The following is a 27,316-nucleotide window of genomic DNA, read 5'->3' on the forward strand; positions in this document are numbered from 1 at the left end:
GGGAAAAAAATCACCTGCACATTTGCATGAGGTTGATGAAGAAAGATTGCTCTTTTAAAACAACAATGTGACATGCAACACTACACCAAGAGCATTGTTTTAAGATCCCAAAATTATTATATGGGCTAAACCTGAAAACTCTTGCCTGTTCATGTTGCTTCCTAAATTTCATTATTGTAACCAGTGTGTAATGCATTGTTTATTGGGAACCAATAATGTGAAGGAAGGAACTGCAGATGCTGGGTTACACCGAAGATAAACACAAAATGTTGGAGTAACTCACCGGGTCAGGCAATGTTTCTGAAAAAAAGGAATTGGTGACGTTTCGGGTCCTCGAAGAAGTGTCTAGACCCGAAATGTCACCTATTCCTTTTCTCCAGAGATGCTGCCTGAACCGCTGAGCTACTCCAGCATTTTGTGTCTATCGATAAAGCTTGTTGACTGCTCCAGTTAAATCTGGTCTGCAGTTTATAAAACTGTCATCCAACTCTCACTGGTGGTAGTTGCTCTGAAAATGAATCTGTTTTGAGAACAATGAATAGGACAGGGAATGGGGCCCATGTTGGAAGAAATGGAAAGTTGGTAAGATGTTCTGTGGTAAAATATAAGGAGGCTCTCTCAGCACAGACTAATATATTAGATAAATCCGGTTGATTTAAAAGCATAATTGATTAAAAAAACAAGTCAAACCACGTCAGAGATATCTCTCAGTTTGTCTAAAATCAGTACAAACCAGCTTTCCTCTCACCCCCAAGCTGTTCCATTAATAATAATGTGTTGTACTTCCCCAGGCTGCTCAAATCTCAGATTAGCTTTGAAGTCATGGCAACTGGGTCCCAGAAGTAGTTTCACAGGAAGCAACAGGCAGTTCCTGGCAAGGTCTAGAAATCTGATTTAACATCCCAGAAGTTCTGAAAGGAACAGATTTTCTTGTAAATCTGCATGCCTCATCACTGCACGCCTTCCCCCACATAAACAAAATGGCAAATTGGTTCCAACAAAACAAAGAGGAATATCTTCACTAAATAACTTAATAACCAAATTAGCTTAATAAACCTGCTGTACCTTCAAAGTGATAGACCAGGCACAATGATTACTTTGTTATGAAGCAATTAATATCTCTGGAGCATACTGCAAAACTGCATTGAATCTTTAAGGATTTCACAGCACCGCTAACTATTTCATGACTTTTGCTTAACTGGAACAGATGCCCATTACAAGATAAAGGAAAATACAAAAAAAACTCATGATTTGTCTAATTGAAGAATTTATTATTTAATTTCTAAATTGCGTTTTAAAATATTTAAAAACAGGTATGTGTGTTCCACTTGTTAAAGCAATAAGATAAAGCAAAACATGCATTCACAAATGCATAGATTATTGAATTGTTAGAAAGATACAGCATGGAAATAGGCCCTTCAGCCCACCGAATGCCATGCCGACCACCAATCACCTCTTCACACTAGTTCTATGTTATCCCACTTTCACATCCACTCCCGCCACAATCGGGGCAATTTACAAAGCCTATTAACCTTCAAACCTGCATATCTTTAGGGATGTGGGAGGAAACTGGAGCACCCAGAGGAAAGCCACACGATCACGGAGAGAATATGCTGACTCCACGTACAACACACGTGTCAGGATTTAGCCCAGGTCTCTGGCACTGTGAGGCAGCAGCTCGCCTGGCTGCATCACTTGTATGGAGATTGCTTTCTTAAATACAGTGTGGCTTTACATACAGACTCAATTAGCAAAATACATTCAGTACAAGAGTGGCATGGGATGTCCTCGGAGCACAAACCTAGGAATACGGTAGTCTAGTCTCGTCCAGAGATCTTTGAAGTCTCAAATTGATTTGATCAAGGAGTTCAAAAATTGGAAATTTCAGTGTTGCATGTTGGAAAATGAACATAAGAACTTAAAAATTAAAGAAATGTTTGACAGCAAGTAAGCTGTTCTGCACAAACTTGAGAAAACCTAATTACTTGTAGTTCTCCTTCCTCCCCTATCCAGATGGTGGTTCAGAAAGTGAATGCTATAAATATCTGAAACATCATTTCCCTTTATTGTCTTTTGTTTCAATGGCATAATTAACTATTCTATGTAGATTGGTCTTTCGTTCAGCCACCAAAGCTGGAGGTGCATGCCATAGTCGTGTGACCTTCTGCATTACATGATAATGTTTTGCTAAGCCATGCCTAAATCTCTTAATTTATTTGTATACTTTTATAAATGAAGGGTGGTGGTTGTATGGAACAACCTGCCAGAGGAGATGGTTGAGGTTGGGACTATCCCATCATTTAAGAACCATTTAGACAGGTACGTGGATAGGACAGGTTTGGAGGGATATGGACCAAGCGCAGGCTAGTGAGACTAGTGTAGTTGGGACATTGTTGGCCAGTGTGGGCAAGTTGGGCCGAAGGGCCTGTTTCCACACTGTATCACTATGACTCTAAGAGGTAAAATGGGCTGAATTCACTTACAATACCACTGGTGTTGGACAACTAATGGGTAACGATGTCAGAATACAGGAGGGAGATTTATAATCTGAATTGTGCCAGAACAACAATATCGCTCTCAACGTTAGCAAGACCAAGGAGCTGATTTTTGTCATTGCTCTGTCCATCACAGCTATTGACCTTCCCACCATGGAAGGGATCCACTGAAAACGCTGCCTCAAAATGGCAACTAATCTCATGAAAGATGCATACCACCGGGCAGGAGGCACAAAAGCTAAACATCATGGCCACCAGCTCCTCCCAGCAACCATTGAGCTCTTGAACCACACTGCACAACCCTAACCACAATCATACCTCAGCAACTATCTGCTATGGCCTTTGTTTTGTATATACTACATCTTTTGGTTTTGCATTATTATGGTCTATGTACCTAGTATTACTGATTATTAATTTATTGTGTTATCGATTTTTCTATATTTATTGATTATGTTAATGAGCCTGTAAAGCCGCAGCAATTGTTCTGTTCCAGGTGCATTTTGCAATTAACCATCTGGACTCTTTGTAAGATGAAGTCCACAGCCCTTGCGTTAATATTACATTTATGAGTAGCTTTGCACTGAAATTTTAAGTATCAACTGCAATAAGAGCCAACATTTCTCTAATTTACTGCCATAAAAATGTATCAATTCTCTTGTCAGGTTACATGCAAAAGAAATACATGAAGTTGTTGGATAAGGACTTCTTAAAACATTGTTACTGTTAAGTAGGAAAGAATGACAAATGGTGAGGATGATTCAACTGCTCTTCTAATAAGTGCCATAGAATCTTATACATGGAACTGGAAGGTTGGAAGGGCAGCCTTGAGTTTAATTTCTACCCAAAAGATGTTTCATGTTTCTGAAGTGGTCAACCTTCTACCTTAACAGCAAGCCACCGTTTTTCAGGTTATTGAAGTATGTAAAGTAAAAATATACTCTGTCATCTTGTCTCTAAGATTCATGTTGAAAGAATCATGTTGAAAGAATTACAATAGCTTGGAAAGGAATGTGAATACGAGTTTATTGGTAGCATCGGTAGGTGGCAAGTAGAAAATTGCCCAACGCATCACCGGTTCCTCGCTGCCCTCCATTGAGTCTGTCCAAAGCAAGCGTTGTCTGCTGAGGGCGCTCAGCATCGCCAAGGACTGCTCTCACCCCAACCATGGACTGTTTACCCTCCTACCATCCGGGAGGCGCTACAGGTCTCTCTGTTGCCGAACCAGCAGGTCGAGGAACAGCTTCTTCCCGGCGGCTGTCGCTCTACTCAACAACGTACCTCGGTGACTGCCAATCACCACCCCCCACCCGGACACTTATTATTATTTATTCAAATCATTTGCTATGTCGCTCTTCCAGGGAGATGCTAAATGCATTTCGTTGTCTCTGTACTGTACACTGACAATGACAATTAAAATTGAATCTGAATCTGAATCTGATCTAAATAAAGTATGCTAACCACTAATACTAAAGATTATTTGGTTGTAAAGTCAAGTAGAAGTTTAAATGTTCAGACTGAAGGATAACAAACTATTATACCTATCAAAAAGGTGAGCGGTGAATAAAAATGAGGTAAATGAAAATAAATGTCATTAGTTGGTGGCGTTTTCCAAAATGTTTTCCAAGCGCAGTCAATAATTAATACAGCTTTTTTACCTTCAGAAGTGACAAGTTTGATGAATAGTTTATTGATCGCTGAAATGGTTCGTGTTAAAATAATGTTTAATTGAAGCCAAACCTCAAGCCATGGTAATACTTTAGCCTTACCCCTTCTCCATCTTCTCTCCTACTGAAAACTAGCTCATTTTCTTTCCTTCCCAGTTGAGTTAAGTGTCTGAATGATGCCCCTGTCCCACCTAGGAAACCTGAACAGAAACCTCTGGTGACCTTGCGCTCCACCCAAGGTTTCCATGAGTTGCCAGAGGTTTTGGTCACTTGCCTGGGAAGCCTTGACCGAAGCGCGAGTTGCACCTACGGGCCACAGATCCTACAGGATCTTTGCTACCGACCGCACACGCACTCGCGCACTCACGCACACACACACACACACACACACACACACACACACACACACACACACACACACACACACACACACACACACACACACACACACACACACACACACACACACAGCGAGGGTGGGGGCCAAGAGCAGCAGTGGAGCGCTGTCTGCGCGATGAAGATGAAGGTAAACGGCTGCCACGGAGCACGGTAAGTCCTTTAGAGAGCGCAGGAGGGAGGGAGAGAAGGACAGAGAAAGGGGGAGAAAGGGAGCGAAGGGGGGGGTGGAAGAAGAAGTGGAGATAGTTTTAAGAAGTTTAATAAAGTTAGCGGGCATTTTACCTTCCGGCGGATCTTCTAGGTCCTGAAAACCAAATATCCTACAGGATCTTTGCTGAAAACTCCAAAGGGCCAATCAAAATGGCCAGTCAGCGAAGGACTGCCTGTAAGTAAACATCAACCCCACTCCACTGGCTTCGACCAAACGGCAACCTATTTTTAGTCGAGGCCGGTTTTGGTTTTGTTGAAATATTCGTAGGAACATAGAAGAAGCCTCAACTAGCGGAAACCACTTTCGATCATTAGGGAGAGTGACCAAAACCTCCGGGAACCTCACGGTCACCAGAGGTTTCCATTCAGTTTTCCTAAGTGTGACGGGCATGACCCGAAATGCTAACTGTTCCTCTTTCCACAAATGTTGTTTAATTTGCTGAGTGTTTCTATAGAGACACACTGTAGATCATGAAACAGGCCCATCAAACCCAACTTGTCCTTGCTGTCCAAGATACCATCTATCGCATTTGTCCATTTATGATCCATATCCCACTAGTCCTTCGCTATCAATGTATCTTATACTTCCTGTGTTTGAGGCAGCAGAGGTTATGTAATGCCCTCCAGGCGCTGTAGCCAGTTCAATGTGCTGTTGTCGAGGGCTGTGAGGTCTACTCCTCCACCAGGGATGTGGAGGACAGCGCTCTCGAAAATGACGTGCTGCGCTGTTTGCTGGTCTGCTCCACACATGCAGGCTGCTGATGAACACAGCCCCCAGCGATGTATGCTGGCGTTGAACTGACTGTACAGAGCCAGTTCAGGGCGACCCACTCTTTGCGGGGCAGATCCGAGCTGGGTGGGGCTGTGGTGTTCAGGTGCAACATTGAATTGAGGAGGTCGCAAAGTCTGTTCCCAGCTGGCTCTCCATGCTCCTAGTGTGTTGAAACCGACAACGAGATGACAGGCGTTGAGGTCCCAGTTGCTGTGAGTCCTGGGCGAGGTGGTGCAAAGAATTTTTAGCATCCGATGGGGCCTTGCACACCAGCCTATGAGTGAAGTACTCTCTGCGAAGCTTGGCAGGTGCAATACCTGCGAGCACCATCAAATGATCTGTCGGAGTATGCATCTTGTTACTCTGTCTCAACCACTTAATCTGACAGTTCAGTTTAGTTTATTGTCACGTGTACCGAGGTACAGTACAATGCTTTTGTTGCATGCTATCCAGTCAGCAGAAAGACAATACATAACAATCCATTACACGTACCACCCTCTGTCCCTCTGTGTGGAAAATGTGTCCTGTTTCTTATTATACCTTTCCCCTCATCTTAAACATATGGTCTCTAGTTCTAGATTCCCCAATTCGTGGAGATAAGGGTAGGGGAGGAACTGTGTGTATTTACACTATGTATGTGCCTCATAATTTTAGATCACCTCTAAAATCAGCCTTTCATCCTCTCGGCTGCAAGGAATACTTAACCTGTCCAATCTCTCCTATCCTTTGAGTCGTGGCAACATCATTGTAAATCGTTTCTGCACTCTTTGCAGATTAATGGTATTCTTCTGGCAGAGTGACCAAAACTTAAAGTGTGGCCTCACAAATGTCTTGTACAACTGCTACAACAATTTCTAGAACAACCTTCAATGTGGAACCGTATCAAAGGCCTTGCTGAAGTCCATAGACCATGTCTACTTCCCTGTCCTCATTGACCTCCACGGTCACTTGAAAAAGCTTGGTCAAATTTGTGAAATGATCTTCCAAGCACAAAGTCATGCTAAACGGTCTTTCAAATTACGACAATTTGTTTGTATTCCAGATTTGTAGCATTGGCTGTTTTTATTTTTTCAGTATCGTTTCAATGAAAGCATTTCAAATTATCTAAAAAACATCACCTTATATCGCGCAGAGATTCTAAATAATATGATTTGATATGATAGAAGTTGGGATGTAATGGTAAAATTGTACAAGGCATTGGTGAGGCCAATTCTGGAGTATGGTGTACAATTTTGGTCGTCAAATTATAGGAATGATGTCAACAAAATAGAGAGAGTACAGAGGAGATTTACTAGAATGGTGCCTGGGTTTCAGCAACTAAGTTACAGAGAAAGGTTGAACAAGTTAGGGCTTTATTCTTTGGAGCGCAGAAGGTTAAGGGGGGACTTGATAGAGGTTTTTTAAATGATGAGAGGGATAGACAGAGTTGACGAGGATAAGCTTTTTCCATTGAGAGTAGGGAAGATTCAAACAAGAGGACATGACTTGAGAATTAAGGGACAGAAGTTTAGGGGTAACATGAGGGGGAACTTCTTTACTCAGGGAGTGGTAGCTGTGTGGATCTTTACTCAGAATGAGCTTCCAGTGGAAGTGGTGGAGGCAGGTTCGATTTTATCATTTAAAAATAAATTGGGTAGGTATATGAACGGGAAAGGAATGGAGGGTTATGGTCCGAGTGCAGGTAGATGGGACTAGGGGAGAATAAGTGTTCGGCACGGACTAGAAGGGACGAGATGGCCTGTTTCCGTGCTGTAATTGTTATATGGATATATAGTTATATGATTTTACACAAGGGAATTTGAGTGTTATGAGTAATTTATTTTTATAATACTGTTAGAAGTCTTTTTCCATTACCGTATAAATCTCACTTGGCAGAGTATTGTTATGCCGATTTCATTTACCATTAAATTTAACAAGTTGATTTTTGTCCTTGGATTGAATTCTGTCTTTAATTTGTGTATTGGTGATGTCTTTACTATTTATTTCATTCCGCTTGCATGTTTTTACTCTATTTGCTAAATTTTGTAAGGTGTCCTTGAGACTCTTGAAAGGCTCCCATAAATAAAATGTATTATTATTATTGATGACATTATTTGGATTGCCACTTCAGATAAGAAGGAAGATCATACATTTGAGTTATCCTTGCCTTTTAGATATCCAACCTCCAGTTGATAATTTTATTAGATTGCATAAACACTTCACTCTTTTGTGCATGCAACGTAATGTCTTTACAGACAGTAATATAGGCATTCTGAACAAATGGTTTTGATTAGTGGATGATCTAATGAACTGTATAGCATTTTTCTTGCATCTGGTCAATAGTTAAGAATATTTTAATATCATTATTTGTATTTGAGAACGTAAGAATCGTGTTCTCTGCCTGTTTGAAGTATTTAAGATACTGTGAATTTTGGTTATTGCTGCCCACTTTCCTGTTTTGATAAACAGATGAGGGAGGTTATACTTGGTACAACTGCTTTACTCTGTCAAACCCAGAGTTACCCAATGAATATGATACTGAGAAAGATGAAAGTTTGTAATTCAAAACATTTAAGTATATGGAAAAGAAGGTACAGGTACCAATATTTGGTGACTTTTTTTTTCTTTATGGCTAATATTTAAATTAAAAAATGAGTTAATAGTCTTGGTAAGACATCTACTTACAAATTACAACCAGATGAAGTTATGAAATAAAAATTCCTCTTGTGCTTTGCAAATGACGATCTGGCTGATTCTGCACCAGGCAGTCTTTGTAGATGCATCTTGAGGATTGAAGGAGGTGATCTTCTGCGGCTTTGATTGCGGGAGTCGTTTCCTTCTGGAGATCTGTAACATGGAGGGAATTGATATGTCTCTCAACGTTGAGACTTGTTTCCACGATAGGTTTTCAATCAGGTCAACCATCTCCCCATTCTCATAGACTTCAATTTCATCTCCCAGCAGTTTGGTTGGCCTTGTGTGATGATGGTGGGTAAGACCTTGAGGTTATTGATGATATCAGGCCAGAATCTGAGCCATTACATTTCAAAGTTGGACCCTTTTGGTATAATAAAGCTTGAGAATCCTAATAGGTGTGGCTCTATTATAAATTGAATATCATACTGGAGGCAAAAGCATATTAAAGGAATTTTGGAGTCAACAAAGCCCAATGACTGGTGTGTCACGATCCACAATGCCAAACACTAGAAGAATCATGAAAGAGACTCATTTTCACAAGGAATTCCAATATATGCGAGGTCTGTTGGCAGTCTCAAAAACACACAGCCCAGAATTAGAACATACAATAGGCGAATATTTGCTCTTTTTAATCCTTTAGTGCTTGTGGATTTTCAGTAATTTGCATTTAATGTCCAATTATCCATTTTCTTGTAAAATAAAACAGGCCTGTTTCTTCACAGTTGAGTGTGTTTGTTATGTTTATGTTTAACTATTCAAAAACTGTCTTAAAAATGGTTGTACTGACCACATTGGTAAATCCCTCTTTGCATCATTATTTCACATTTGCAATTTATAGCACTGAAAATGTTATATTGCTGAGCCCTGTTATAATTTAAAAATTGGCGGTCTGGCAGAATATATTTCCTCCACCTCTACACTTTTGCACTAATTGTTGAGGTGTCTTTTTTTCTGGGCATAACATAGATGCAAAGTTTAAAGAATCTAAACCTAATCCAAATGGAAAATTCTTGTCGCCAAAGGCACTTCTAAATTCGTAGGACTATTGACATCATCTTTTGCTTGCTCTAAAAAAAATGGTTTGCACAGTTAATTCATTTAAATTCTATTGATGATCTTGGAACATTGGATCGGGATTAACCATCCCAATTTTATATGTAACAAATCTGTCTGCCATTCCTTAACGCTGCTATCAATGGCAGTTATAATTTAACCCAAATATGGAAATTTGAGAAGTATGAAATTGGGCAATACAACATAAATATCTTATTAAAATGTGACACTAAGTGAAATTGACACTAAGCAGGGACATGCATTTCAATTCAAAGGTTGACTAAAATTGTCAAGGCACTCTCAATCAATTGAACATGCCATTTAGTTCTGTGAAGCAAAAGACAGCTGGTTTTTAATTTAAATTGTTGGAACATTTTGTTTAAATTGTGAAATCTCTTTAGATTCTGGAGTAGTTCCTGAGGACTGGAGGATAGCTAATGTAACCCCATTTTTTAAAAAGGGAGGGAGAGAGAAAACGAGGAATTACAGACCAGTTAGTCTAACATCGGTGGTGGGGAAAATTCTGGAGTCAGTTATTAAAGATGGGATAGCAGCACATTTGGAAAGTGGTGAATTCATTGGACAAACTCAGCATGGATTTATGAAAGGTAAATCGTGTCTGACGAATCTTATTGAATTTTTTGAGGATGTAACTAGTAAATTGGATAAGGGAAAACCAGTGGACGCAACGAGACCTGGGTGTCATGGTACACCAGTCATTGAAAGTAGGAATGCAGGTGCAGCAGGCAGTGAAGAAAGCAAATGGTATGTTAGCATTCATAGCAAAAGGATCTGAGTATAAGAGCAGGGAGGTTCTACTGCAGGTACACAAAAAAGCTGGAGAAACTCAGCAGGTGCAGCAGCATCTATGGAGCGAAGGAAATAGGCAACGTTTCGGGCCGAAACCCTTCTTCAGACTGGCTTCAGACTTCAGAGGTTCTACTGCAGTTGTACAGGGTCTTGGTGAGACCACACCTGGAGTATTGCGTACAGTTTTGGTCTCCTAATCTGAGGAAAGACATTCTTGCCATAGAGGGAGTACAGAGAAGGTTCACCAGACTGATTCCTGGGATGGCAGGACTTTCATATGAAGAAAGACTGGATAGACTCGGCTTGTACTCACTAGAATTTAGAAGATTATGGGGGGATCTTATAGAAACTTACAAAATTCTTAAGGGGTTGGACAGGCTAGATGCAGGAAGATTATTCCCGATGTTGGGGAAGTCCAGAACTAGGGGTCACAGTTTAAGGATAAGAGTCCTTTAGGACCGAGATGAGAAAATCATTTTTTACACAGAGAGTGGTGAATCTGTGGAATTCTCTGCCACAGAAGGTAGTTGAGGCCAGTTAATTGGCTATATTTAAGAGGGAGTTAGATGTGGTCCTTGTGGCTATGGGGATCAGGGGGTATGGAGAGAAGGCATGTATGGGATACTGAGTTGGATGATCAGCCATGATCATATTGAATAACGGCGCAGGCTCGAAGGGCTGAATGGCCTACTCCTGCACCTATTTTCTATGTTTCTATTTTCTATGAAAGCTGGATGAAGTCATTCAGTGAAGGTGAGATCGTTTTTTTGTGTACAGGGGCAATATCAAAAGGCGGGTCGCAGATCAGGTTAACTATTTAGTATTTCCCAAGTAGCCACATTTCTGACGTGAACAGTTCTCAGGAACTGCCGTCAGGCAAGGTGGACACGTCATATTAGAAGAATGAGGATAGAGGTAGCTTAATATAACTAGACTGTGGTGTGGTCTTTCTCTTATGACATTCTCCTGCATTAGCAAAGTTAATACAGAATTTGCAGCAGTAATAATGGTGAGTTCCTGCTACACACATTTTTGAATCAAGTCCTCGGCTTGCGGTGAGAAAATGTTGTGCTGCATGTATGCGTTGTCAAGCAATTTGCTCTTGTCTGCATTAGAATTGCATTATATTCCCACTATGGGAAGGGGAGTTTGGCATCCGGGAGATCGCATGGGCCAAGGTGGACTGAGCGAAGGTGTTCGCGGAACGATTGCCCAGTCTGCGCTTGGTCTTGCCGATATATGGGAGTCCACACCTAGAAAAGCTGATACAGTAGATTATGTTGGAGGAGGTGCAAGTGAACCTCTGCCTCACCTGAAAGGACTGTCAGGGTCCCTGCAGAGTCGAGGGAGGAGGTATTGGGACAGGTGTTGCATCTCCTGCAGTTGCAGAGGGAAAAACTCTGGGGAAGGTGTTGTTTGGGTGGGAAGGGATGTAACCGCAGGAAATGCAACACCTGTCGCTATACCTCCTCCCTCGACCCGAAACATCACCTATTCCTTTTCTCCAGAGATGCTATCTGACACGCCGAGTGACTTCAGCTTTTTGTGTCTGTCTTCCGTGTAAACCAGTATCTGCAGTTCCTTCCTACGCAATCCAAATAATGTGTTTGGTAATTAGTTTGCAAAATGGATCATTTGCGGGATCGAAAGGAAAAGTAATTTTGTAAACTTAATTCTCAATTAATTTTCATTGTTTCTCATTTTGTTTTTGCAGGTACAGGAGAAATTGTTGCCATTATGATTCCTGAGTTAAAAGGACGCGAGATTATGAGCCTACTTGAAAGGAATATCACCATTATGATGCACATAACAATTGGAACACGTAATTTACAAAAATATGTTAGCCGTACCTCAGTTGTATTTGTGTCGATATCATTTATTGTACTGATGATAATTTCGCTGGCCTGGTTGGTCTTCTACTATATCCAGAGGTTCAGATATGCAAATGCTCGAGACCGGAATCAGGTAAGGTAATTTTAACCCTTTGAATTAAACGGATTAGTTTACTGTTTTGTATTCAGAAAAAATGTTTATTGGAATGATAATTATTGAATTAAATCCTATTTGCCACAGATAGCTGGATTGAGGACAGGGCGAGATCTAAAATGTTTCAAAATGATTGAACCTAATCTACCCTCTCTCCAATCTGTACACTTCTACATTTAATAGATGTTAGGCTGTTCACATATCGTAGTGCCTGATGGCCTCTGATTTAACTTGCTTTGCTGGGATAAGCATTAACAGATTAGGTTTTCTAGTCCTTTGGAAAACTGAGTTGCTGGAAGGTATTGAAGGACAGATTTAAAAGTGCATTGTCCTGGTCCGCTAATGTCCACCCCCAATAATTAGACCCCAGCTCCTAGCTAATTTCTCAGTCTATGAATTGGATGCTGCTTTCCCTGGGAGTTTACACTTACACTGGGAGCATCAGTTCATTTATCCATGACTTTAGGTTGTTCTGAACAACTGCCTGAAAGCAAGATATGTTGATCAGACTTTCTTATAAGTATGGACTCGATCAAAGCAAAATACTACTGCACGCGGAGGAATACTAAATTCTATGTTTTCTGACTAATAACTTGCCAGCCATTACTCATTCCAATTCCACCCAGCAATCTGGCTTTCTCAAGATTTGGCTTCAGCTCATTATTTCTACTTTACATTAGGAGAGAAAAGCCACAAAAAAAAGAAAAATAAATAGATCTGTTCAGCTGTAATTCCAGGCAAAGGGCTTGGCTCCCATGTGCTCTGAAACGTGGATTTCAAGCCTGGATTTTAACCCTTGGCTGGGATGAATACAATGTTATCCTTCATGGCCTTATATGAAGATATATTTCATCCTGTGCAATTCATTTTCATGGAAAGTAATACTATAAAAATAATTAAAATGACATGAGAATGGATTGTTTGTCGTAGTGGGTCGAACATAGCTGGCTTGCTAGATTAGATCCATCCCAGATTAATGCATGGAGTACTCCTTACCAATATTAAGAATTTCAAAGCATGTTCTTTAGCACAAAATTGACAATCTGAGGTTTGATATAATGTCTGTTTTAGATCTTTGGCCTAGAATCGTTGGCAAAGTATCAAAACTAACAAAGTATTTCATTCTTTGGCACTCGGGTGAGTTTAAGAAAATTAAGTACAGGTGACAAAATCGGGAAATATGTGTTTTTAATCAGTTGTAGAACCCAGTTCGTTTGGAAATGTGTGCAGGACCTGTAGTTTTCTACTTCACAAGATTGACAAAATGAATGAAGGAGATGCATTGAGTATATTCCAGATTGATAGATGGAGGATATGTAGAATTGTATCTAAAAACTATAGATACTCTTCCAAAGCTGAATGAAATAGAGCCACTGTCAATTCCCATTGATCAATACTGAAGATTTATTTTAATGATCAACATCACCAATTCTATCTCTAAAAAATATAAACATTAATGTGTATGTCCTGATAAAGATAATGGAATAATCAGAAATAGAACTACAAGCAATACATACATTGCTGTTCACACAAATACAAACAGAAATTGTGTGAGAAACTACATAATCCACTTACTTACAGATCTAGATTTTAGTAGTTTGGGACTTGAAGTGTTTGCATATCCAAACTTGGTGATATATTCCTGCCAGGAAATCTGTCACAAAGATTTGCTGCTGAACAATGCGCAGCAGCAGCTGAGTATGAACTTGCTGGAATTCCCCAGCAATAACCTGGGTGATACTGCTTGCAGATCCTGTGCCAAACTAGACTGTGGGGCCCATTCATTTAAATGGAGGTAGAAAAGTAAAGCTAAGCCAAAACCATGTAGATGTGTTTGCTGTAATGCTTTAAAATCTGTGTTTTTGGTGATTTTTATTTACAGTTCTTGATTCTTTTTTAATTGTATTAGTTTTTGAAGAATTTTGAATGCCCCTAATATTCAGGAACATTGAAATTATAGTTTTGACAGATGCAAATGGGGAAGCAAGGTTTTGGTGCTTCCTGAGCGTTTTATCTTGAGCAATATTATTGGTGGGGCTAACGGCCTACACATGTGACCTTGGTCCATTGTGCTACATATAGCCTCACTGTACTGGTCCAAGAAGCTTTTGGCCGGCTGTGTATTGTTTCTGGGTATACATAAAGTGACTGCAGGATAATTGCAAATCCAAGCAATAGGTGTGGTAGGCAGGCCACCCTTGGTGAAATGAAAAAAGAGCAAAGTGCTGGAGTAACGCAGTGGGTCAGGATATGCCGGATCCACTGAGTTACTCCAGCACTTTGTCTTTTTTTGTAAACCAGCATTTACTGTTCCTTGTGTCCACACACTTGATGAAATCTGGTTAGTCAAAGTTCTCGGGTTAATAATTGTTGTTACTTCCAATGGGGTTTAATTGAAAGACCATACCAAAATGTCAAATATCCTGCGATGGAATTACTGATAGATGATTTGTAAGATCTATTACTTTACTATTCACCAAGGTAAAGAGAAAAACTCAGCTTCAACATGTGTAGTATTCCAAGGCTAATGGCAAACTACGGACAAATTAGTGAAGCAAACGGAATGATGTTAATGTTTCCATCAGCAAGTCAATAGATGGTATAGAAATGCTAAATTCTAAGCTGGTTAGAAAATGCAAGTATCAATATCTGCAATCTAGACAGTACAATAACGTGCAGAGTGTGGCATTGATTTCTGTTTTCAGTACATTAAATGGCATTGCAAAGTGAGTGTCCCAATTGACATGCTCGAAGTACATAAGATACAGCTAGTTAACTTCAATCATAATAAACTTTTGAAGTGTTCAAAAGAATAACAAATGATCAAAATGTCCCTGCCAATCTTTGCATTATGATGATGATCATTAGTGGAGGGTCATTTAAGAAATAACGACAAAGCCAATTTATGTGAAGTAGGCGTGTTTTCACTATTGTTTTAAGGTATTTTAATGTGAATATGAGAATAACTAAAGCGGAATAGAAAACTGTATTGGTATTTTTCAAAATGCATTTGAATTACTGTGAATGGTGCAAATATTCTTCACAGCCCATGATGTCCCAGATGAGAATAGAAACTAGCAAACTGGAGGCCAAACATCTAAAGATGAGGACAGCACTTCAGATTCAAACCAAAATGGAAAATTCAGATGTAGATGCAAGAGGAAGTACAGAATTGTGCAGCTAAAAGTCAAGAAAGGAAGTGTTTGGACTAAAGAGCTGGAAGTATATGTTCGCTCCATGTCAATGCCAGGGATATTTCACATTTCGAAAAGAATAGTTGATTTACATATCAAGGCAGGACAATTTTTGGAATTGGCTGACAACAGCAAAAGGACCATAAAAGACTTGAGCAGGAGAGAGAGGCGTCAGTTAGTGGATTCAATCTAAAGTTCATAATTATATGGGAATGAAACTTAAAAAAATAATGAAAAAGAAAACATTCTTGAATAAAATTAATTAAGAAATTAGAGGTTGAAATATTTAACTGTCTTTAGCATGACTGGCCTTTTGGGGATATTGAAATAAAAACATCTCTCTGAAATCCATATAGCACAATAATAATATGCAGAACATAGATGGTAACCAACTAATGTTTGTTTCCTTAATGTAAGAGTAGCTTTCCCATTTTCAAAAAAGATCAGTGCCATGGGGTGAAGTTGCCTATTGACAAAGCATTGACATGTGTTTTTGGGACAGGTGAATGGCATTGCAAAGTGACATTTGACCTGCTAGAAGTACATGTGAAGAAACTGGTTGTTAAATCCATTTTCATCAGGATGATATTAATGATGCAAAACAGTAATTAAAAGGCGACTGTTTCCACTAAAGCAGTAAAGGATAGGTTTATTTAATTATGAGGAGTTTTTGATAAAATGAATAAGTAAAAATTAGTTTCTACATTTGGGAAATCAGTATCAAGAGATCAGATTTAAAATTGCAGTAGCAGAAAGTTATTTATACGAATGATCTCTGGTTCAAGTATTGCCATTGGAAGCTTTGAGCAGAGATCATTTTATGCTATTTTGATACAGTATTGAAATAGATGTCCAGAGAGATTAGTATTGGATTAAGCCACATAGTCCACCCAACATTAACCCAGCAATTGCACTTCCTATCCACTAAATCTGGAACGGTCAGTATGGTGCCGTGTCAAATACTGACTAGGAAATCCCGTGAATACCATCTTCCCTAAACTGGTCAGCCTCCTAGAAATAGCAGGGTAAATAAATCAGGAATAAATGACATCAAAGAAATTGGCATGAATTTTAAAAAATGCATTGGAGGAATTATTTAGACTAAAGGGCCTGTCCCGGTTTCACGACCTCTGTCGAGTTTGCCCTTGACTCGTACTCGTAGCATGGTCGTCACGAGGTCGTAGGCAGGTTGTAGGTAGGTCGTGATGCTAGACACATAGGTACTCTTGGCATCAAGTAGGTCGGGGCGTTTTTCTAGCCTGATGAAAAATGCCCACGAGTAAATACAATACAATACCATTTATTCTCATGTGACCCTCAGTGAGGCACAAATGAAATTCTGTTTCCACAGCCATGCAAACAAAGACAATTTCCTACAGACATACACACAATTTAATTCACACAAACATCCATCACAGTGGACCCACTGTGATGGAAGGCAAAGTCTTTTCTCTCCCCTGTTCTCCATTTCTCTCCCGATGTCCAAGCCCCAGGCGGGCGATGCTAAGTCCCACGGCCATTTTAGGCCGTGCCGGGCGATTTACAGCCCCGCCCCGGTCTAAAAGTCACAAAGTTGGAGCACCGGCGGGCGCTGGAATGTCCCACGGCCATGAAGCCGCGCCGGGCGATGTACGTCCCCGCTACAGGTTATTCCAACCCCGCGACATGGGCTGAGAAGTCGCGTTGCGGGAGCTCCGGGAAGCGGTCTCTCCCCCTGGACTCGCGAGCTCCCGAAATAGGGTCGTGAATTAGGTCGTGAAAGTGGGACAGGCCCTTTAAGGTGCTAGGTTCCCAGGATCTGACAGAACCTAGGTCCTGGTATTTTGAAGGAAGTTGTAATGGGAAAAGGTCACAGCATAGGTCGTTATTTTCCGCTATTTAGGAAATCACAGATTATCTCACAAATGGGGAACAATCAATCATGGAGAAATCATTGTAATCTATTTTCAAGGAGGTTTCAGCATCACGTGTACCTCTTCAAACCTTGTCTACTGCATTTGATGCCCCTGAAATTACTTCCTTCACTCTGTCGAAAACAAGTATAAATTAGGCGACACTTTCGGTGAACACTTGCACTTGGTCTGCTAATGCCCCTGTCCCACTTAGGAAACCTGAACGGAAACCTCTGGAGACTTTGCTCCGCACCCAAGGTTTCCGTGTGGTTCCCAGAGGTATTTGTCAGTCTCCCTACCTGCTTCCACTACCTGCAACCTCCGGCAACCACCTGCAACCTCCGGGAACCGCACGGAAACCTTGGGTGGGGAGCAAAGTCTCCAGAGGTTTCCGTTCAGGTTTCCTAAGTGGGACAGGGGCATAAGGCCTGCTGGATCACCTCGTTGCTCACTATTTTAACTCCCCTTTCTATTCCCATACTGACCTTTCTGTCCTGAACATAGCTACATGCGAACTGGAGGAACAGCACCGCATATTCCGCTTGGGTAATTTGTAAACCAATGGTATAACATTTGCATATTCTCGCTCGCTCTCTCTCTCTTTCTCTCTCTCTCTCTCTCTCTCTCTCTCTCTCTCTCTCTCTCTCTCTCTCTCTTTCTCTCTCTCTCTCTCTCTCTCTCTCTCTCTCTCTCTCTCTCTCTCTCTCTCTCTCTCTCTCTCTCTCTCTCTCCCCCCCCCCCCCCCCCCCCCGTGGTGAAGCTCTTTTCTCTCCCCGAATATTGGCTTCATTTCCTCATGATAGAATCATTTCTTTACATAATAACTTTTTCATTCAGAATAGCAGGTGATTATGTGTCAACCAGCTATTCTCCGTAGTACCATAATGGCGTGAGTTTTGTGTCCTTTCAGACACCGATCTAGCCTCGGATGTGTCTGCGAAAGCAAAGCTTATCTCAGTGACCTCGCAGGTGTCTCATGATCTAGAGCTCTCAGAATTAGCTCAAGCATTCTTCGAAAACATCTACTTGTTTTTTCTAAATCAGGTGGGAAATATGCTGCTGATTTAGCTGGCAACTCCATTCCAGCTCACAGTCTAGTTAACCCTTACATTACGGTATCCTACAAATTCCCCAAATCTCTCCTACCATCTGGAAGTCACAAATCAGGAATATGATATGAAACTCTTCGAGTACTCAATAATGAAACCATTCAGGATGAAGCAACCAACCCACTTGGTACTTCATCAACTACCACAAGCTTCTACTCCCTGCACTTTCAGTGCCTTGTGGCTGTAATGAGCATCATCTACAAAATGCACTCCCAACAACTTACCAAGGCATCCTTGATCGGTTCTCCTAGAACTGCAACTTTTAGCCATCTGGGTGGTTATTACCCCCTGAATGCGTTCCTTTAAGTCACACAATGTCCTGATTTGGAAAAATAAATTTGCCCCTGTTGCTGGGTATGATTACTGGATTGAAACTCCCCACTAATGGCATTGGGGGAATACATTCATCAGATTGATTAATAATTCATGAAGGTTAGTGCTTTGCCACTTTCTTGGGCAACTAAAGATAGACAAGGGAATTCTAAATGATTTAGTTATTCCGGAAGTGAAGAAAGTACCCTTCATCCTGATCCTAAAGGGCCTGTCCCACGAGCATGCGACTGCATGCGGCGAGCGTGACCAAACCGGAAGCGGGGTTCGCGCGGAGGTCGAGTGATCCCCGTACAGGGTCGGTCCCACCAGCATGCGACTGCATGCGGCGAGCGCGACCAAACCAGAAGCGAGAGCCGCGGGGAGGTTGAGTGAGTGACGTGAAGTTCGAGCGAAGTCCGCGCATGACGTACGGCATCAAGACGCTGCGTACGGCTTCAAGATGCTGTGTATGCCCGTCAAGGCGTGTGTACGGCCTCAATGCGGCTGTCAGTGTTCTGGAGCCTCGCGCGATGTCGGGACCAGCTACGCACAACAACATACAGCTCCGGCGATTGAAGTGGGACCGGCCCCGCGAGGCTGTATGACTCAAGCGACCACATTAGGTCGCGCTTGCCGCGCTCGTGGGACAGGCCCTTTAGTCTTTTGTTTCTAACCTACTCTAGCTATGGAAAAAATTATATTTAGAATTCTATGGATCTGTGACTGTAGCTAACAGTTTGAAATGGTGTTCAATCATTCGAGTTGATTCACGTCTCTAAATCTTTCATACATGTTTCCACCTGAAAATGTAAGTCTTTCTGTTTTCACAGATGTTTCCGGATCTGAGCTGTATGGATTTAGCAAAATTAGATTGCAAGCTAATCAATCATTCTCAGTGTAGTGCCAGGCCTTTAGAGCAGGTATTATCATGTATTAACATGAATAAATGGTTGCTGTGAGATTAATTTACATTTGCAGTTCAACGATTAAAAATTTAATGGCCATGATTTTTGAATGGGGAGCCTTAGAGTTTGCAAAATGTTCCCATTCTTGCAAAGGTATATGGTATATATGGTAGAGAATTAGATGTTGTGCTGATTCACTTTTTTACCACAGCATGATCGATATTTTTATAAACTGAATACATTGAGGTAATTATCACAATTATTTTTGGTCTCAGTACAGTTTACAGAAAAGAGACAATTTGTAGACACCTTCTACACCAATAATATAAGCAACATTAACTACAGTCTCAAAAAGGTGCATCCTGTGCCCCATAAATAACATTATGCTTGATCTAATGTGGATTGGGTTGTTGAGGTGCTCTGCTTATGTTTTTTTGTCCTAATTATTGCCTGTGTTAAATTTCTCAACAAATCCTAATTTGATCTTCAATTGATTGGTGGGCACTTAGTTTTGATTTGGGTCATATTCCTTGGGGATGTTGTTAGTGAGAGAAAATAGCTGCACACCAGTTCTAAATTCTTACTGACTGAAAAAAGATATTAATGAGGCCTATGAGTATGAGCAGGCCATAACCATGACATTGTAAGTGTTTGCGCGGGGGGATTAATGAATGGGGACAGCATGGTTTTGAAATATATTTAGTGCATATACTGTGAAATGCTGAAAAGACTTTAAATATGACTTTCTCAATGTCAAATCCACAATCTCTTATTTTTATACTCTTCCAATTACTGTAGAATGGCCGCCAAGCTTATGAAAAGGTGTTGCAAAGAAAATGGGAATATTTCCTCAGATTGTGGTTTCCAACTCTTGTCTTTTAAAATGTACACACCCTTAAATTTGATTTTAGCAGACTTATTTTTTTTCTTTCTAGACTGGAGGCTTTAGTCATTCTTTGACATGTTTTTCTGTGCAACCTTGATCTTCTTGGTATGCTGCACTAAATGACTATTTAACATTTCTCAAATTTAATTCAACATCTGTTTGAGTTTTTCAACGATGTTCATTAAAATAAATTTGGAGTTTGTTGTACTTGCATAGTTTGTGCTTAGCTCTTAAGATAGTTAGCAGATCATTTGGATTGCTGTAAATTACAGCATTTTGTATTTTGGCATGCCACCAGCATACAAGTCAGGCCTGGACACTAAGATTGCAGTGAAATAACAACATAGTCACCTTTTGAGTTATATTGACAGTTGGAAACAACAGTTCTAGTGTTTGCATACACAGTTGAAGGAGAAATGTTATATAACCCTTCTAATATCAAATGAATATTATATAGAAGAGCGATACACTTTAGGTTTTGTAGTGGCTGTTTTGATGTATACGTGTGGAAATGGTTAGAAGATTTTTATAAATGTATTTGCCTTCTCACAAATTGGTATAGCTATATAGCTAAATAAAGTTATACAGTAAACCCACATTTAACGGACCTCTTTTTAACGGATTTCAGTTATAATGGATGGAGTTATCGACGGCTGCCCGCACCTTCCCTAGTTTGCGCCACCTCCCCCACCGCTCACAGCGCCATCCGGCCATGCTGCCCCTGGCTCAAGCCGCCTCCCCTGCCAGCTCGCAACGCTGGCCGCTGTCGTCACCCCCAACTTGTGCCGTTTCCCAGGCTGGGCCCAGCACCCAATGTCCCTGCTGTCTCCAGCTTGTGCCGTTTCCCAGGCTACTCGCAGCATCCAATGCCCCTGCTGTCTCCAGCTTGTGCCGTTTCCCAGGCTGGGCCCAGCACCCAATGCCCCTGCTGTCTCCAGCTTGTGCCGTTTCCCAGGCTGGGCCCAGCATCCAATACCCCAGCTGTCTCCAGCTTGTGCCGTTTCCCAGGCTGGGCCCAGCACCCAGTGTCCCTGCTGTCTCCAGCTTGTGCCGTTTCCCAGGCTGGGCCCAGCACCCAATGCCCCAGCTGTCTCCAGCTTGTGCCGTTTCCCAGGCTGGGCCCAGCACCCAGTGCCCCTGCTGTCTCCAGCTTGTGCCGTTTCCCAGGCTGGGCCCAGCACCCAATGTCCCTGCTGTCTCCAGCTTGTGCCGTTTCCCAGGCTGGGCCCAGCACCCGGTACCCCAGCTGTCTCCAGCTTGTGCCGTTTCCCAGGCTGGGCCCAGCACCCAGTGCCCCTGCTGTCTCCAGCTTGTGCCGTTTCCCAGGCTGGGCCCAGCACCCAGTGCCCCTGCTGTCTCCAGCTTGTGCCGTTTCCCAGGCTGGGCCCAGCACCCAGTACCCCAGCTGTCTCCAGCTTGTGCCGTTTCCCAGCCTGCTACCCCTGCTGTCTCCAGCTTGTGCCGTTTCCCAGGCTGGGCCCAGCACCCAATGCTGTCTCCAGCTTGTGCCGTTTCCCAGGCTGGGCCCAGCACCCAGTGCCCCCAGCTGTCTCCAGCTTGTGCCGTTTCCCAGGCTGGGCCCAGCACCCAGTGTCCCACTGTCTCCAGCTTGTGCCGTTTCCCAGGCTGGGCCCAGCACCCAGTGTCCCACTGTCTCCAGCTTGTGCCGTTTCCCAGGCTGGGCCTTCTGCCACCACTGCCTGCCCACACAGCTTCCTTGGCCGCTTCCAAGCCGAATCGGCTGCTGAAAATTCCCTGCACTCCTCCCTGCGGGCCGCGAACCATTGACTCTGCCGATCTTCACCTCAGCAAGCCGGGGCCATCGACACACCTTGATTCCAGGCTCAGTTAGACCAGACACATTAACTACCCATGTTTTCCAGAGATGCTGCCTGAGCTACTGAGTTATTCCAGCGCTTTGTATCTTTTTGTGTATTAACCAGCAACTGCAGTTGTTTGTTTCTACTAGTTATACAATGATAATACCTGATTTGCTTATAGTGGACAATCGGCAATAATGGACAACATTTCCCCTGCCCCCCCCCCCCCCTCTTCCAGATCAAAGAGGGAGTGAGTCAAAAGAAGCTCTAAATACCTATGTGCGCCTTGCTCCTGACGGATTAAACTGGGGAAACATTTAATGTTTCTGGCATTCAAAATATTTAAAAATTATTTTCAAAAACAAGGTCAAAATCATAAAATACTCAAAAGTACCAATGTTAATCTCAGTCCTCAGGAGCTGTTCACCTCCATTGAAATGAACAAAGAAGCACTTTCAGTGCCTCCACCAACTTGGCACAGGATCTTTATATGCATACCTTAGTTTAAGTGCTGGTGAATCTCTGCAATTGTACACACCCATGCTGACCTTCAGTGTTTAGTATCCAAGTGCGGTCATTTACCCAGCTTCAAATTACCGACAGCAACTGATGGGTTTTGGGCACGGATGGAAGTCCATAAACATTAAGTGACGAACAGTTGAGCCAATATTTTCCTATAAAATGCTGCTGGCTATTCTCTGATGTTATAAATATTGCCATCCAGTTTGATGAATGTTGAACAGGTTAGTGGAAGTTATTTAATAAATAATTTTATTTATTTTTCAGCGTCGTCTTGGAGATGCTGCTAAAAAAGCCATTGGTAAACTTCAAATTAGAACAATCAAGAAAGGTGATAAGGTAATAACATCTGTGAAAATATTGGATTATATGGTACAGTGGCCACAGGGGCTCTGAGTCATGAGTGTTTAATTTTCATATGAACTGGGACCAGAACAGTGAAATTCATACTTGCTGCAGCTTTACAAGCAGATTTAATGCTGCAACACATAAAACAAAATGTACAATAAATGATCCATTATCCTTGTCAAACCGGGCCATAATAGTGCAAGCCAAAAGTAGCGAGTTCACCCACATACAAATCCTTAGCCGTGCTGAGCTAGAGTTGTGTGGCTGTATGGTAACTCAAATTTCACTGTACCAATTGGTGCATGATTAAGGTTCTGGAGTGAATGTTTCGCCACTTGACGCTCCCAGCCCTTTCTAATATCTGTAAGTTAGTAGTCTGTAATGTGATGACCTATCCCCAACTTAATTGGATGATCAGCCATGATCATATTGAATGGCGGTGCAGGCTCGAAGGGCCGAATGGCCTACTCCTGCACCTATTTTCTATGTTTCAATGTTAATTGGATGAATGTTAGTTCAATCTCGGTCAAGCAGCTCAGTCTGTTTGACACCAGTCCACAACACTAAATACTTATTTTTTGCATTGACTGCACCAAGTTGCTGATTGTGCCTTGCACAAGATGAATTTCAAAAAATTACAAATGCTTCTTCCACTTGCAACTCCAAAATCCATGACCTCTCTGATCCACGAGAACAAAGATAGCAGATCTGTAAGGATTCCCCATTTAAAAATAACTCATTAACTTACACAGCATCTTGATTTGGAAATACATTGCAGATTCTTCTTTATTGGATCTATATCTCGAGACTCCTTATCTCACACCAGTGGCAAAGGTACCTCCATTCGATGAATGGTAACAATTTAAGTACAGGTGCACAACCTTTTATCCGGTGTTCCTGAAACCGAAAAACTCCGAAAACCGGCCATTGTTTCCAGATGTCGTCTGCGCACCAAAGCTCGCGTTTGGCGCCAAACTTGACCCGAAACGACCCACGGTCAACCCAGGTCTGTACTACTGTAGCGGCTGCCTCCTCCCCGGAGACCGGGAGACGCTTAAACATCTGTAAATCATTGCTTAAATGTTAGTCAGTTAGTTTGGAGGGCTTTTATGTGAAGGGGTAAACTTTAATACTTAGTCCCCTACCTGGTCGGAGAGGCGGGGAGCGGTCAATGCCTTACCGGGTCGCCGTGCAGTAAGCTCCGCAGCGCTGTGGCCGGTGGGGCTGCGGGCGGCGCCAGTTGTAGCTCCGACCCCGGCAACGCTACCCCTGGCTGCGAGGCGCTGCAAATCCAGCGCGGCCCGCTGCCGGAAGCCCCAGCTCCGCGAATGTCGGGAGTCGGCGGCGTCGCAGCGCTGGGATACCAGCGTGGAGCGGGCAATGCCTTACCGGGTCACCGTGCGGCAAGCTCCGGAGCGCTGTGGCCGCCGACTCCCAACGTTCGCGGAGCGTCGCTGGATTTGGAGCCGCGCAGCTAGGGGTAGAGTTGCCGGGGTCGGAGCTCCAACCAGCACCGCCCGCGGCCGGACGGAGCCCCCAGCTCCGCGAGGTTGGGAGTCGCCGACCAGGTAGGGGACTAAGAATTAAAGTTTCCCCCTTCACCCCTACTCCACCACCACCACATAAAATCCCTCCAAACTAACTGACTAACATTTATGCAATGATTCTCCCAGTCTCCGGGGAGGAGGCAGCCGCTCCAGACTTTTCAAGCCGCCCGCGCTATCTACCTAATCTACGCTAAAAATCTTCCATTCGGAAATCCGAAAATGTCCGAAATCCGACAAGTGTCTGGTCCCAAGGCTTTCGGATAAAAGGTTGTGCACCTGTAGTAGATTCACACCACCTTTGATGTTAGTCGGGAATTGTCAGTATACGCCATTGTTATATACATTTTTAATTTCCTCAGCCTGTATTCCATTCTAATTAAGCCAACTAAACCACTTCTATTTACTGGTATTATTTTATTTATTTTGGTACGGTACAGTGGAATCGCAGCTAGGTGCTTAATCTCTGAGATTCAACTTTGCTCATTACAAAACAATAAATTTCATTACATAGCACAATTTTAATGCTGCTGATTTTTTTCTTCTTCTCAGGAAACAGAGTCAGACTTCGATAATTGTGCTGTTTGCATTGAAGGCTATAAGCCAAATGACGTAGTGCGAATTTTACCATGCCGGTGAGTTGCCGGTGCATTCAGCTTTGTTTGTGGACTCTAGATACATCAGAGTTGGTACGGACTTTTGCAATTTGTATCACCATAATGTGAACACAGAAACAGCTACAAAATGCAAGAAGTCATCAGGCTGGGAAACGTGGCAAGTGGCTCACTATTTGACACCCCAAACCCCTTGAACCCTTTTCAACATCAATGAGGCACGAGTTAGGTGTGTGATAGAGAATACTCTCCACATATTTAGATGAGTGCAGCTTCAAATAACAGTAGGTTACACAAAAAAGCTGGAGAAACTCAGCGGGTGCAGCAGCATCTATGGAGCGAAGGAAATAGGCAACGTTTCGGCCCGAAACGTTGCCTATTTCCTTCGCTCCACAGATGCTGCTGCACCCGCTGAGTTTCTCCAGCTTTTTTGTGTAACCTTCGATTCTCCAGCATCTGCAGTTCCCTCTTAAACACTTCAAATAACAGTAGCTCTTCCCAAACCCATGAAGCTAATCACCAAAAAAAGGCTCTGACATGGGATCACCACCATCTTTGTGTTCCCATCTTCACTCTGAAAAATTATATTTTTCCTTTATCATTGCTGGGTTGACTCTGCACCATAAACTCTGCAACAGCATTGTGGAATTACCTTCACAAAAGGGATTGCAGGAGTTCAGGAAGATGACTATATCACCTTAAGGGCATATAGAGATGGACAAAAATGTTGGCCTTGCCAATGATGCTCCCATACCAGAACATGAATTAATAAATCAGCTTGCAAGCTTTGCGGTTATCTTACCTTCCAACTGTCCATGTGGTGTAATATTATCTATTAACATTACAAATCAAAGCTGTTCTGAATTGTTTGTATACATTAATGAGGATTAAAAATGGCATCTTCAGAATTTATTACCACATTGCTGATTTCATTTTAGATAATTCCTCAGACTTCAAATGTCAAGACTGTTCATTGCAAATCTGTGGTGTCTAAATATTGTGACATCTGTATGGTAGAAGAGCACTGATAACATCTCACAAAATGTTAATTAGCTGATACTATCCAGATGTTTCTTCCCCCCCTCCGTCCCCCCCACTCCTCACCATCTGATGTGCAGTTTACTCTCTCCCAGCATGTGGGTGTGGATCCTGGATGAAATTAACATTGACAATACCTATTTGTTCCACTTCAATTAAAAATGGAAGGATGTTTTTCTGCTGTTTTAGGTTTTTTTCCAGATACTTGGGTTACTTGGTGATGCATACTTCAGCGATGTCTGTTATGCTTTCCTGAGCCAGAGTTATTGGATCTGGAATCGCTCCACAAATTCACATGGAGGTTTAGATGGATCTTTAATAAAAGACTCATTTGCTTTGACCATACAATTTTGCATTGTACAAATTAAAAAGAAAATATTAGAAATTTATGATTCATTAAAAGGAAATTTGAAAAACCAGGCGTATGAATTTCCAATAACATGCAGCTGTGACGGGAAATCAAGCCAGTAACGTTATACCTGGGGAATCAGCAATGTTTTAATATATTTGTCACATTTTGGCAATGGTCCACACAAATATTCACCATGTTATGTGCAGCTTTGCCAAACTTTTCACAGAATTATGCTTTGTTTAATAAGCAGATTTTGTTCAAGAGAAGTATGAATGGATTGAAGAAATGTTACTAAATGTATTGCAAATGTATAACTGAACTTTTCATGTGAAATGTAAAACATTAAGTTTTCACTTGGGAATTATCAATGCTTTATTCATGCCTTCTTGAAATCCAAATCTAGACTATATGGGTTCCTTGAGAATGTCCTTACTTTCTGTAAAACAATGTAACGGGAAGTTTCTTGTGTACTGTTGTAGGCATCTTTTCCATAGGACATGTGTGGATCCATGGCTGCTAGATCACCGCACCTGTCCAATGTGCAAAATGAACATTCTGAAAGCACTTGGAATTCCGGTAATATTGCTCATTAAATTACTGATGTTGCATAAATCTGGATTTTCTCCTTGGTTTGCTTAATGAAATATACATTAAGTGTTTGACATTAGTCTTCAATTCAATTCAATTCAACTTTATTGTCATTGCACAGATACAAGTA

General features: G+C 41.9%; 1 protein-coding gene across 1 annotated transcript in view; it reads left to right on the forward strand.

Moving 5' to 3' along the window:
• The window catches only part of rnf150a (ring finger protein 150a), a 68,543-nt gene that overhangs the window by 17,744 nt on the left and 23,483 nt on the right, over positions 1–27,316 (forward strand). The window contains exons 2-5 of the mRNA XM_055647829.1: positions 11,794–12,044; positions 22,970–23,041; positions 25,147–25,229; positions 27,078–27,174. Of these exons, the coding sequence (XP_055503804.1) occupies positions 11,794–12,044; positions 22,970–23,041; positions 25,147–25,229; positions 27,078–27,174 (503 nt within the window). The remainder of the gene's footprint in view (positions 1–11,793; positions 12,045–22,969; positions 23,042–25,146; positions 25,230–27,077; positions 27,175–27,316) is intronic.

The sequence above is a fragment of the Leucoraja erinacea genome, chromosome 1 (genome assembly GCF_028641065.1).
Source record: "Leucoraja erinacea ecotype New England chromosome 1, Leri_hhj_1, whole genome shotgun sequence".
In the NCBI taxonomy this organism is placed as follows: domain Eukaryota; kingdom Metazoa; phylum Chordata; class Chondrichthyes; order Rajiformes; family Rajidae; genus Leucoraja; species Leucoraja erinaceus.